The sequence below is a fragment of the Euprymna scolopes genome, chromosome 37 (genome assembly GCF_053919585.1).
Source record: "Euprymna scolopes isolate OS-2025 chromosome 37, ASM5391958v1, whole genome shotgun sequence".
NCBI lineage: Eukaryota > Metazoa > Mollusca > Cephalopoda > Sepiida > Sepiolidae > Euprymna > Euprymna scolopes.
In genome coordinates this window covers 58,638,562-58,652,077 of record NC_136518.1, presented here as the reverse complement: position 1 = coordinate 58,652,077, position 13,516 = coordinate 58,638,562, and the positions used below count along the sequence as shown (strand labels likewise).

The window sequence follows — 13,516 nt, the reverse complement described above, 5'->3', positions numbered from 1 at the left end:
CCTCCTTTTTATTAAATAGGATCTCCCAATCACTGAAGACACAATGTAAAAAAAAAAAAAAAAAAGGGAAGAAAAATGGACATGCGTTTCGTTTGGAAAAAGTTCCAGAGCTAACAACCCGAATGTACTAGGGGCGGTAACTCCCAAGGTTATTTCCCTTGTATTGTTTCAGAACGTTAAAAATAGCATTTACATAGTGAAAGGAATAAATGAAAAAAAGTAGAAAAGTTCAAAATGATAGGCAGATTGCTATTTGGGTCTGACTCAAAATCTGGCAAGATAACTTTATATGCTCTATTATGTAAAATCAAAATCATCAGCAAAAATTTCAAACGTATATTTTATTGTTTGAATTCAAAACAACCAATTCATTTTTTCTTATAGATTCAAAATTTAATTTAAATTTTTAAATTTATTAGTTCAAGTCGAAGTAATTTTTTATTACAAATATTTTGTCATCGTGTCAGTTCAGCTATCTTTCAAATATTAAAATAACAAACAAAACTTTAAAATATTGTGAACTAGAAAAATCAAGCTTGGAGGGGGGGGGAGGTCTGGTTCAGTAATATTGCACATAAACAATGTTTGCGGAAAGATCATTTCATACACAAGTCGGCAAACACAGCACATGCTAACATTTCTTTCACCATGATTTGTTTTGATTTTATTTTAATGCACACCAATCACCATGAAATGTGTGAAACGTTTTTTGTCAGCACTTTGCACTTCACATCACAATTTTCTCAAGAAAAAGGAATCCTTTGAGATGAGGCTTCATAATTCATCTATTCATTTTTTATTCTTTTTGCGGAGTGTTATCCTTATTTTCATAAATGTTGTTTCCCCACATTTTGGCCAACTCCTCATCTGGCCTTCTTCAGGTGGTTAACTGCGACAGGATAGGAATGCTGAGTCTTGTAACTGTATCCTCAGTAATTGCTGCCTTCCATAATTGTTGTCTCACCGCATTTTGGCCAACTAATCCTCTAGCCTGCTTTTTGGGTAGGATTAAAACCTGAATCTTTAGGCATTGCTCACCTTGAACTGTAGACTCAACGCCTCTATCCACTGCACCACGGGTCCTACAGAAGTCCAGAGTATAAGATAACAGTCCACGCACAAAAAATATGAATAAACAAAAGATTCTTGAAGTTTCAGTTATTATTCTTATATAAATTTATATTTAGATTGAACTTTTGGGGAAAGCGAGTATACTGTAATGTTTTCACCAATGAGCGATCTACAAACCAAATATAATGAAAGTCTCTCTACACATGCAGCGGTTTATACATGCTTTTTTCACTCTTCGTTTCTTTTCATCTTTGCATTCCTTGTGTAACCATGATCGCCTCATCCCTTGGAGGGAAACCCAAGGCAAATAAAAATAAAGTAACCCGTTCTCAAAGGGTGAGCGGATAAAGCTTGGGAAGATGGACCTCCTAGAACTGTTAAAGAGCATACCTCTGACTGACAGAACAAGTTTGCACAAGTACAGCATACCCACAATTCTGTTGGTCTGATTTTGGTATGTAATAGCTATTGCAGAAGGTGGCTGAACAAATTGAATTGATGTATCTTAAATCTTTTTTTTTTTTTTTTTTTTTCACCCAAAAAGTCCCTCATCGTAACAAGTTCAGTTGTTCTCTAAATATTGCATACCAAATTATTTTTTTTATGTATTATTGTTAATTGGGGGGGGGGCCATTATCTTTAAGATTGCATGTTTGATTTTTTTTTTCGTTGCACAGCTACACTTCTACGGCACACTGAAAAATACCAACAAAATTCTTTAATAAAAAAATAAAAAAAACGTCCTTTTTGTTTTTGTTAGACGCAAATCTGACTATACACATTTTTACTTGGGGACCAGAGTTCTTTTCAATCATTTTTGATGTACACTAATATTTTCAACTGATAAATAAGTAAATACACTAGTTTTTCTATTTTATTTTGAACTACCATCTTTTGCATGCACTTTGATATAAATAAGCACCTTTTATTTTATTTATTGAAAAAAAAAAACTGATGCAGTTTCTTTTCTTAACTTGACAACAAAATCTTGTTTGTATTCTTTACATTTAAAGGTTAATTAAAAAATATTAGAAAAAACAAGTTTTATTACATAATTCAAATCAATTTTTTTCCAAGACATTTGGTAATTTTCCCATTGTAAAACATAAAACTTGCCTAGCTACAACCATTATAAAGAATTTCCTTTGCTCATCACAATTTGAAACCAATATTTAATTTGATCAGCAAAGTATTGGCTGCATATTTTGGTTACTTGTTGCTGTTAAACAAGATTTACATATCGAAAATTTTGCTGAGGCATGAATATTCAAGCAAAAAAGAACTTTTAGATGTTACTCTTCAGCAAAAGGAAAGAATGTTTGTCTTTTGAAAAGAGGGTTTCGCCTGAAATAACAAAAGCAAACTACCATACCCTTATATACGCACACTGTTTCCTTTTCTTGCGTAACTAGACTATTTTCTTCGTCTGATATGAAGTGTAAATTTTCGAAACTCCATGGAAAAAAATTTCTATTCTGTTCCCTTTTCTAACAGTTTATGATAGAAAAAATTATGTATCTGTCATCTGTTAATTTTTCAATGAATTCGACGTAACTTAACAGTAAGAAAAAACTAAAATTGATTTTTTTTTTCTAGTTATAAACCGATTTTCATAAAACGATTAAAATAATTTTTTCCACTTAAAAAGTGACACATTTTATAATTATGAAACACTAAGTTGATCTACAGTTTTATAAGAACTTGTTTGACTGCTCTCTTGATCTAAATTTAAAAAAAAAAAAAAAGGCCAAGCGTTGATATTGGCACCATGAGCAGATTGCAATAAAAATATTTTTTGATAAAAACCGTTTTTATTCTGCAATTTTGTTTTTGTTTCTTTTGACTTTTTAGATGACTTTTAGGTTAAAATTTCAAATGTATGAAATTTGAAGAAAAATGCTTTTGAAATAAGTAAATGTGCTAGCATTTACAAGACCTCACCATCTTGGAAAAAAACCTTGATTAAACTAGCACATTTACTAATTTTAAGTTTTTCTTCAGAATGCATGCGTAATAATAAATAGATTTTAACACGAAAATGTTAATGTCGTAATCTAAAAAAGTAATGTAAAAATATTTTTTTTTGCTTCTACAGAAATTTTTATCATCTGTCACAGATACTAATTTAAATGTTTGTCAAACAATATCTAATGTTTCAATTTCAGTCACTTACATTACAGTGAAATGTATTTTGGTATTACTCCTAACAAGTTATTGTTGCTTAAATTCAAATTAAAGCAAGTTAACACATTTATGCAAAACAGTAATTAAAATATGGTCATATTAGAAAAATATGGTGTCATACAATGTTGCAAAGGTAGATAAATATGAAATCATAATTTTAACAAAGGGAGGTAATCACTTTCTACAAAGTCATTTGCTTATCTTTACATCTATATTTTTTAAAAATAATAATCAAACTCTTTTTCTTTCAAGCATATTTCTTTTATGGATTCAGGGTGATTTCTTACTACCTTTTTTTCCGCATGCTTTTCACTACTAATGTCCTAAGTGTTTTTTTGTTTCAGGAAGCATTTTGACTTTTAATGAGTTTGGACTTCATATTCCTTTTTGTCTTTTCTTTATTCTTTTAGCACAATTGTTTCAAGTTTCTGACCTCACATGAAATGATTTTATTCACGCATGCATGTGACAGTTTTGTTTTGTTTGCTTGCCTTTTCTTAAAGGATTATTTTTTTTAAACTGTTAATTTTATTTCAAAATCCTCTTGTATAAAAGATATAAAACACGTTTAGTTTTTGGCTGCCCAGATTGATGCATAATGCAGGAACAAGTTAGGATAATAACCAGAAGGGACTAAACAAAATGAATTCTTGTTTCTTTACATGAAAATGAAAAACATTCAATTATTTATATTGTTGCATTTTTTTTTTTTTTTTTTTTGCATTATACACTTTTTCAAACAGATAATTTATTCATTTTTATAAATCGTAAAATATCAAATTCAACAATTTACAGTAACAGACTGTCCACTCCAAATCTTTTTTTTTTTTTAAGATAACACTAGAAAGTAATAATTACAAAAAATAAAAAGCAATAATTTACAACAGATACAGTGCAATCTAAATATATCAAAAAGCCTTTCAAAACGGACAAAAGCTAACAAAGATAAAATTAAATTTTTTTTATCTTTTTCATATTTAATATTAATTAAATATTTGTCAGTAACTTATTTTTCTTTGCAAAAATGTTTACAACTTGGAAAAAATCTTTGTGTACTTTCTTTGTCTCATTTCTTTACCCTTTTGTCTTTGTCTTCATCTTGTATTTGCCCATCCCCCTTCTGTAATTTTCTTCTCTTCTATGATCCCCTACCTTCATTATCCTCCCCCCCCCCCCGGCTTCTGTATATCCCTCATTTACAGAGTACTACCGAGGCCGCCGAGATATATTATTAACATTAATGTTAATATATCTCGGCGGTCTCGGTACTACACCCCACACCCGCATTCTACATACTTCCTTCATTTTCTGTCCTCCACCTTCTTTCTGTGTTCACCTTCTCTTCAGAAAAAAGCAACAGTGAGTGCCGCTTATAAAGAGATTTCCTATAAAATTTCATATTAGTTGCTGTTTAAATTTTAATTTTTTGAAAGGTAAAAGCCTAAAGTTAATCTCTAAAATGAAAAAAATGTATTTCTTATAATGAAAACTTTTATCACAGAAACTATAAAATAAACATTCAGTGAAATTTGAAGAAATTAATTGCAAAAATCCATTGAAAGATAAATATCAGTTTTCCAGAACTATTTCTAAGATATGTGAATTAGTCTTAACGTACAAATGTAAAAAGAAATGTATTTTTTGTCTTCTTCCCTTTGCCATTCTCACTTTTATCCTCCTTTCTATATCCCTCTCCTTGTCAATTCTTTTCATCCACATATATATATATCACTCCAAACTCTATCTCATAAATTAATACCCTTTCTATATTCAAGGATTAATTTCTATCATAAAATGAAAGTAATCATGTGTTCAAACTGTTTTATTCAGAAGAGTGCTAGTCTAAGGAAGATAACTCGTTTCCCAGATACTAATATTGTTTATGAATTTTTGAGATAAGAATTAATAATTCGGATTATTCAGACTATTTTTCTCATCTTGAGTGCTATTTTCACAATATTTTGATCAACGGAAGTTCCAACCTTCAGGCGTATCCTGTTAAACCCTGGAATCTGTACAGAATTTCAATCGGAACTCTTTATTTAATCCACGAGAGTAGCATACTCTCGTTCCATCAGCCATGAACAAGTAGAAGTCTTGAGTAATTCGCAATTATATTCTTAGTATCACCCACACTGAGAATTGAACCTTCAACCTTCAGAAGAATGTCACTTAGAACTGAATTTTACTTAGTACTTCATCCGTTATGCCATGACATAACCGATAACAGTAGTTCAAACAATACAAAATATTTACTCGACAACCCCTATCCCACCTGACTTACACAAAATCCTACAAAAATGACGCACGTATCTTTACGATCTTTGAAAAATCTTTTAACGTTTTCTTTTTTCTTATGGCAATTGGTTTGATTCTTAGAGAGTTTGGCAAGATCGTATGACCAAGATTGCCTTCCTACTTTCACCAGGAGAGTGTCAGTCCAAAATATAATTCATATTTCTCAGCTTTATACAACCCTGCGTTATGAAAACATTTAATTTGGCACCTTTTCAATCCAAATTAGGAATGTGCTAAATAATCAAATCAACTAGTCAGACTATTCATTGTAAGTGTATTTTATGTTTTGTGGATTTGAGGGACAGATAAGGGTCATGGTAAAACTCCTGATTTTATTACACAACCATCAGATTTTCAGCATAGATTTGAAATTATACAATTCCAAAAAGGTTGATATGCCATAATCTGGATAAACCAATAAAGTGCTTACTATGGTTATTGCATTGTGCTATTATATCACCCTAAAAGGGTTTATCTGTTGTGAAAAGACAACTTCATGTTGACCCTGTTGGCAGGATTTTTTTCCTTTATCTCAAACATATCCTTTCTCCTCCTGATTAATGACATCCGGGATCTGTTGGGGAAGTCCACCTTTTTTCCAGCCTTAGATTTTAGGTCTCAATATTAAAAGGTGGCTCTAGAAAAAGATCAGGAGAATGCCGCTTTCACTTATCACAATTTCAGATTATTACATCATCTGTCTCTATTTCTGTCACCGAAATGGAATTTATTCCAGATTTTTCCAAATTCTGGAAAAAAAAATGTCAGCCATGTTGAGAATTCAGCAAGGCAATCTCATTCTTTTTCAAACTCGCTCTCTATTTTACATCAGGAGGGGGGGGGGGCAAAGTTATGTAATGATGTGAGTAAACATGAAATAGATGCATGATATGTTAGTTGCAGAGTAGGCGACAGGGCTGTTCAATTTTGGGGTGATATCATTCAGGTTATCTAATGCACCAGTTGTGATTATCCAATTGATGTCTATAGTGTTAGGAGGCATCAAACATTTTGCTATGGCCCATCTAGATGATATAGAAGTGTTTTCAAGAAACACTGAGGAGTACTTCACGCACTTGCAGAAGGTATTTGATAAATGGAATTTATAATATTAATCTGATACGTTTTATCGTCCACACATGGTTCCAACTCCATCTTTAATTAATTTAGGATTCTGGACAATAAGGCAGCACAAGTGTTGTCCCTGCCTATCACACAAATATAATGTTGGAACATTCATGGAAGGATGATGACAATCCAAGATTTATTAACTTAACCATAGATCTATTTCCTTAACAATGAGCTGCAAGTAATTGTCATTAGAGGTGGACACAAGGAGCCATGAATGCTCATATCTTTGTGATAATCCTTTTTGGAGTTTTAAAGCACAACTATTCAAATCTTTCTATATCATATGACACTGAATTAACCAATAAGGTACTCTATGAACTTTAGTGACAAACCGTATCAGCCATACCTAAGTAATCGCATGCATTTTGTACTTCACTTACCAAGTATATTTACTGATATATAATAGGATATATATATATATATATATATATATATGCCTTATTTTTTATTACCGTTTTATCTGTTCAGTTATGTTTCGGTTGCCAAAATATGTAACTGAACAGATAAAACAGTAATAAAAAAATAAAACGCATATTTGCTCTGCAATAGTATTGAGCACTCTCTTCAGGTTTTACTAATTAGCATTTTTGCCAAATATATATATATATATATATATATATATAATTAGAACAAATACATTTAGGGCATTGCCAAGGCTGCTGCAAAAAAGGCTAGCCTCCTCTACCGTGCTAGAAAATTACTCACACCAGAGAGTATCCTATATCTTTACAAGGCCACAATTCTCCCATGCATCTCCCTACATTTGGGTTGGTGCATGTATCACTGGTCTCCACTCTTAAACAGGGTTAAAAAAGGTCTTCAATTTAATCAGTCCCACACTATCAACCAAGCTCCAACCTCTGCCTGATCGTCAGTGTTGCATCTCTGTGCCTACTTTACAAGTACTTTAATGAAATTGTTCAACTCCTAGCACTTGTGTCCTCCTCAATGTACATGCTACTGACTAGACAAGCAGCAAAATCACACATCTTCACTGTTCAGATATCTAGATGCCGGAAAGACTTCTACTCTACTTCTCAGACTGCTAGACATTAGAGTTCCCTTCCTGTTCTTTGTTCCCTGACTGTACTAACTGGGAGAAGTTTAAATGTACTGTGAGAAGAAATCTTGTTTCTCAACTCCCCACAGTTCCTGTTGGACACAATCCTAAATAGTAGCCCCTTATTTCCAGGTGGGGCAATATTTGTTTGGAGTGAAAGACTTTAACAAAAAAAAAAAAAAAAAATAGACATCAGTTCTCTTTCATTCAAACCCTCTCCCATCAAAGCTCTTATCCTAAATCTTAAAACCCAAATTTTTAACTTCTGTTTTTATTTTTTCTACAAATCTGTTTGTTCATGTTTTTAGCGAATCGTACGTGCCCTGACTCACAGTACCGCTGTAATAGTGGCCAATGCATCACTGTGAACCATGTGTGTGACAACAAACGCGACTGTCCAGATGGCTCTGACGAATTGCAGGCAGCTTGCTGTAAGTATCTTATCCTCTTTTTTTGTAATGAAAAGAACTTGGGTATATAATATGCAGTTGAGTTCCTAAAGCTAAAAACATGTATAACACGACTTTGTAGTGCAATTATTCGTATGTAAATTTTTTTTTTTTTTTTTTTTTCGCAAAAGTGTATCATATGACTTATTAGAATCTCGATGTTCTATATTTATTAATGGAGCTTTTTTGGTATCTGCTTAAGTCAAAACTGTACTATTACTTCTGTTAATGTATTATCCGTTAATATTCAATTCAGTTTCCTATACTATTTCATACTATTCACTATTTTTTAATGCATAATTCAAGGTGCATCTGCTCTATTGTCTTATGAGACTATACCAGGTATTATCTCATACTTTTTGGGGGAGGATAGTGTAGTTTCTGTTCTTTGGTCATGATACCATCTTCCCAAGTATTGCTCATTTTATGAGGGAGTAATGGAGTATATATTCATTCATCATAATATCGTATTCCCATGTTAGTAAAACTGTTGCCAAAAGGAGCATATATTTGCTAGTATATTTAATTTTTCACAATATTTGTCAATTTTTTTAGGGGAGGGGGCACTAGTAAATGGACTGATAATACATTTGAAGATGTTAATTGCTTATATTTTTCTGTTTCATATTTCATAATATTTTTCTATATTAATAAACTGTAAGCTTTATCAGTTTCCTAAATATAACAGGATTTAATTTAAGTAATACACAAAAATTAATCCTTTCCTAATATGTGTAAGGGGCAAGTCAACCAAAGTGGTTCATTTGGAAAAGGCGAATGACTGCCTGTCATAGAAATTGACCTAGACGAAATAGGAACAGTGGGCAACAAATATTGCTTTGGTGATCAAACTGAAGAAATTTGATAAATATTTTGGAACCTTAACAGTCAAGTCAAAAAGAAAGTGCACTATTAAGTTACACCTTTAATAAGTGACCACATAAATAAATATTTAATTTTTCACAACATTAATGAAAAGAAATAGACCAGGTTTTTAGCAATTGTCTTTTTCGAATCCTAATTCAGTTTCAATCCTTTCTTTTTGCCTTTTTTCCTTAATATCAATTGTTAATAATTACACTTACTTGAAAATGAGTCCATTTCAAGTCACATTTGAATGTGAATTTCCACATACAATGTTTGACAGCTTTATATAGATAACTTGTCGGTACATACCAAATTAGGCATTTTAGTTAATTAGTTTCCCAGTGTACATAAGTAAAGTGAAAGGACTTGAGAGATAGGGAGTGAAATCTCTGCCACCTTGTTTTGAATTATACAAAAATAAAAAACAAATATTGAACTGAATACAATTTTAAAATGGAACAAATCAATCAAAACTAAAATCGTGTGTTCTAACAACATAGACCAATATGCACCAGAAACAGATGTATGTATGTGCCCTTTTATCAGTTATTAGGCACCAATGTGTGTGTGTGTGTAAGGGGATTTTTTTATTTTTTTTTTTTATTTAAAGTTATGTTTCTGGAAATCACTCCATACAATGCATGAAACCTCTTGATGTAAGGAACTAAAAATACTATTTAAAAGTCAAAAACTAGTCACTGATAAGTGTTAGATGGATAGATTCTGACCCAGAAAACAATTCTTCACACTTTTTTCAGAAACATCACTCATTGAATGTGTGAACTAATGGACAAAAATGAGCGAAGTCAGTTACAAGCCTGCTGAAAATAAACCCAAAGTCCAATAATAGGTTTAATAAAGAATAAAGGTTTAATAGTAAAATAAGTAATTAATCAATGTGTTCTCCCTTGTTTGCAATTTCTCAACATTCAACAAGATTTTCAATACCGTGTTGGTAGAATTCCAAATAAAATAGAAACAAAACAGGTGTTGAAAATGTTCATTTTTCTTAACTCGACATTCAATTCTAATGATTTGAAAATACGCAAGTCAACTAAAATTAATTCGAAAAAGTCTAAATAGATTGCAAAATGATTCCAAAATCGAATTGAGAAAGACTCCAAAATTAAAACAAAAGATGCGAGAACTGTATTGTAAACATGATTACGGAACTCTATACAATGAGGTTGCTTCCCAGCTGACTACAATATAGTAGTCTTCAAGTCCAGTGTAATCAAGTTCTTGTCGAGCTGTCCTCTTGAATAAATTTCTACCTAATTATTGTCGCTACCAATCATTACAATATTGTTTGATCACTCATTAACTCTTATCCTTGAGTGGCTTTCAGGCTTTTATAAACGGTGAATGTAGATGTGTTGCTATTGATTTTGTCCCAGGATTTTTCACTGAAATGACAAATGGATTTCATTTCAGCTTTCATGTGTAAACCAGATGGTTTTAAATGCAACAATGGTGTGTGCATCCGTAAAGAACAGAAATGTGACCGCATTCCTGACTGTCGTGATGGTTCAGACGAATTAAATTGTGGTAAGTAAAATATAATTGCTGCTTTTTTTCATATTTCTTTTTTTGTTTTTGTTTATTGTAGACAATAATGTACTTATATAGTTATGTGTAGATATAATTAACCAGATGTAATGGTTTCTTAGGTATGACTAAGCTAGTAGATAGATGATTGGCTAGCTAGATCATGTGACAAAAGGAAAGATTTGAAGTAGGATAGCTTAAATATTATGTTAAATATTAAGTTATAATTAACCAGGACTGTCCTTAACCCCTTATTTTTTATGTTAGAGGCACTGTCAAGAGTGTCAGTTGTGCTGTCCATGACAGTTAAAGCGATGATGGCTAAGTGGTTGACGACACAGACTGACGACCTGGGTGTGCCAAGTTCGAATCCAGTTTGTTCCACTGAAACACTTTCATTTAAGATGACACCCTTGCATAGTCCCTCCTGTAAAAAACAAATTACCTTTTATAAAGGTGGAGGAAGACACAACCAATTTGTAAATAGAAGAATTCTGCTTCCTCTCAATTACGATGTACTTTTGTTTAGGTGTCGATAATAGGTAGTCATCAGATTAAAAAGTTTGAAGGGGAGATGGGGTCCATCACATCTCGTTATCAGTCAACTACTCCCGTGAAAACATGATTGTGCCAAGTTCATATCCAGTTTGTTCCACAGAAATACTTATCAAAATCCACTCTTGATCTTGTAATTAACCTAAATAAATAAAATAACTACTTATCCACATAGACATAGAGATTGCAATAAAACCATTGAAATATCAATCGAGAATTTCCATTATTGGTTAGAAAAAATATCAGTATTTCTGAGAGCACACGACAAGCTACTGAAAAAAAAATTAAAGCGTTCCTGGTTGGTTTAATGCAATAAAACATACTATAAATCTACTTACCAACAACCTTAATGAGTAAGATTCCTGTTGCAACACCTGATGAGCTCTTGCTAATGCATCGATATTCACCAGCATCTGACACTCTAACTTTGAAAATCAATGCACCATTTTGTTCCTCTACAGATGGAGAAGTACTTCCACTGGTTTTCATCCATTCAATTTCGATGGGATCGGAACCCTCTGTTGCAACACTTGATGATGCATTAATATGAAAAGGACCGCCTAAATAGGGCATCATCTTCGATTACTTGCGCCTAGGAGCTATGTTTCAAAATTTATACTGATTGGTTAATTAGTTTTGTATATATAAACACACATAGTAACTTTATTTAAATAGAAATTAGTGATGGGGCGATTCCTATATTTTTTCTGATTATGATAAAATTATCCATGTTCTAAATTCCCGATTCAAGACAATTACCGACTCTGATTCTTCATAAATCTCTAAATATTTTACTATAGTTATTTTTTCACACATTACCATAAAAATGCATGTTAAATGTGCAGATATTTTCCTAAAATTAAAGGTCCTGAATATGACCTTAAACTATATCCGATGGTGAGGCCCCAGCTTGCAGGCTTTGGAGAGTGTGGAGCCACCCTTTAATTGCCATTGCTCCCAGGTCCAGTCTGACTCAGAGTTGTAATACCGGTTAGGGTACCAACTATGGGTTGAATAGAAACCGATTTGAAAAAAAAATATTCTACTAAAAAATTTTTCTTCAAAATAACTGGATTCGGCATTAAATAACTTGAAAAGGGTTGATATGCCGTAAAACAATCAACCAAGTAAAAGTAAATGTTTGTGGGTGATGATCTATAGATTTTAGTTTTACTGGTAGTTTATCAGCAATATTTATCTTATTACCAGCAACGGAAGATTTTGTTTTAAACAAAATCAAATAAAAAAGACAAAAGAATAGTTTTGGCATCAGAAAATAGGCACCAATTTTTCTGATTCACAATACCTCCATTATGGTCTGATTTTACCGATTCACAATTCCTATTAATCGTCCCTACACTAATAGAATACATCATTTTGAGACTGAATATGACAATTGTTTTCCATTTTTTATATCATATTAGAATAGATCGTATAACCAAGACTTTTTTTTGTAAATGCAATTTTCATCTGTATTCATTTCGATGCAGTGCCTTAACAATTGACATTACAAAATGCTAATGTTTGGTGAGCAGTCAAAGCTGTGTTTTGTTTTTAGACATCTGTTTAAATAGTTAGAACGCGAATTTAGTATCAATGCAAACAAAATTGATTGCATTGTATAGATAACTACTAGCCATCCTCTGCATTGTCTTTGAATCTCCAAGGACCTCTGTGTATTCCTGTTCTCAGCTCTGACCCTTATATAATCGTTTTTATTATTTTATGATTCCTATTATCAAGTTATAAATAAAGTACTTATCAATGCACGGCACATTAAAACCCCAACGATAATATAAAATCATTTAATACAAAATTAATATTGGGTTCCGCTAAGTTTTACACAGAAAGTTGTTTTATCATGGAGTAGGACTTTTCATGTCTGTAGACAGACATTTATATGAAAATAATCAATAATATAAATATGATTGATTTTATAGCCTACTGTATAAAAGCTCTGAAATGTTTTAATCTAGAAAGAATTTCTTGAATTTTCTCTTAGATTCTGTTTGTCGACCGGGAGAATTCCGATGTGGTAATGGTGACTGTATTCCTGAGACCAGACGATGTGATTCTCGACCTGATTGCAGAGATGCAACTGATGAGTTCAACTGTCGTAAGTTCAGTTTTACTTTGGTTACTGACAAAAGGCAACAGCTTGGCAAATTTGTCCCTTCCCATATATTTGAATCGCCTGGAGAAGTATCTTGTAAGGACTATAGCTCTCTTCCCCCCCCCACACACACACATATTCCAGGTTAATATAATTCAGAGATAAAGCATCCAATTAATTGAACAAAGTTTATGCAAGAGTACTGAATACCCAAGGTAGAGCAAGATATACTTTATTTTT

General features: G+C 32.1%; 1 protein-coding gene across 1 annotated transcript in view; it reads left to right on the top strand.

Moving 5' to 3' along the window:
• The window catches only part of LOC145261202 (uncharacterized), a 751,089-nt gene that overhangs the window by 280,418 nt on the left and 457,155 nt on the right, over positions 1-13,516 (top strand). Inside the window, exons 10-12 of the mRNA XM_080119542.1 lie at positions 8,053-8,175; positions 10,495-10,608; positions 13,166-13,279. Coding sequence (XP_079975668.1) covers positions 8,053-8,175; positions 10,495-10,608; positions 13,166-13,279 — 351 coding nt within the window. The remainder of the gene's footprint in view (positions 1-8,052; positions 8,176-10,494; positions 10,609-13,165; positions 13,280-13,516) is intronic.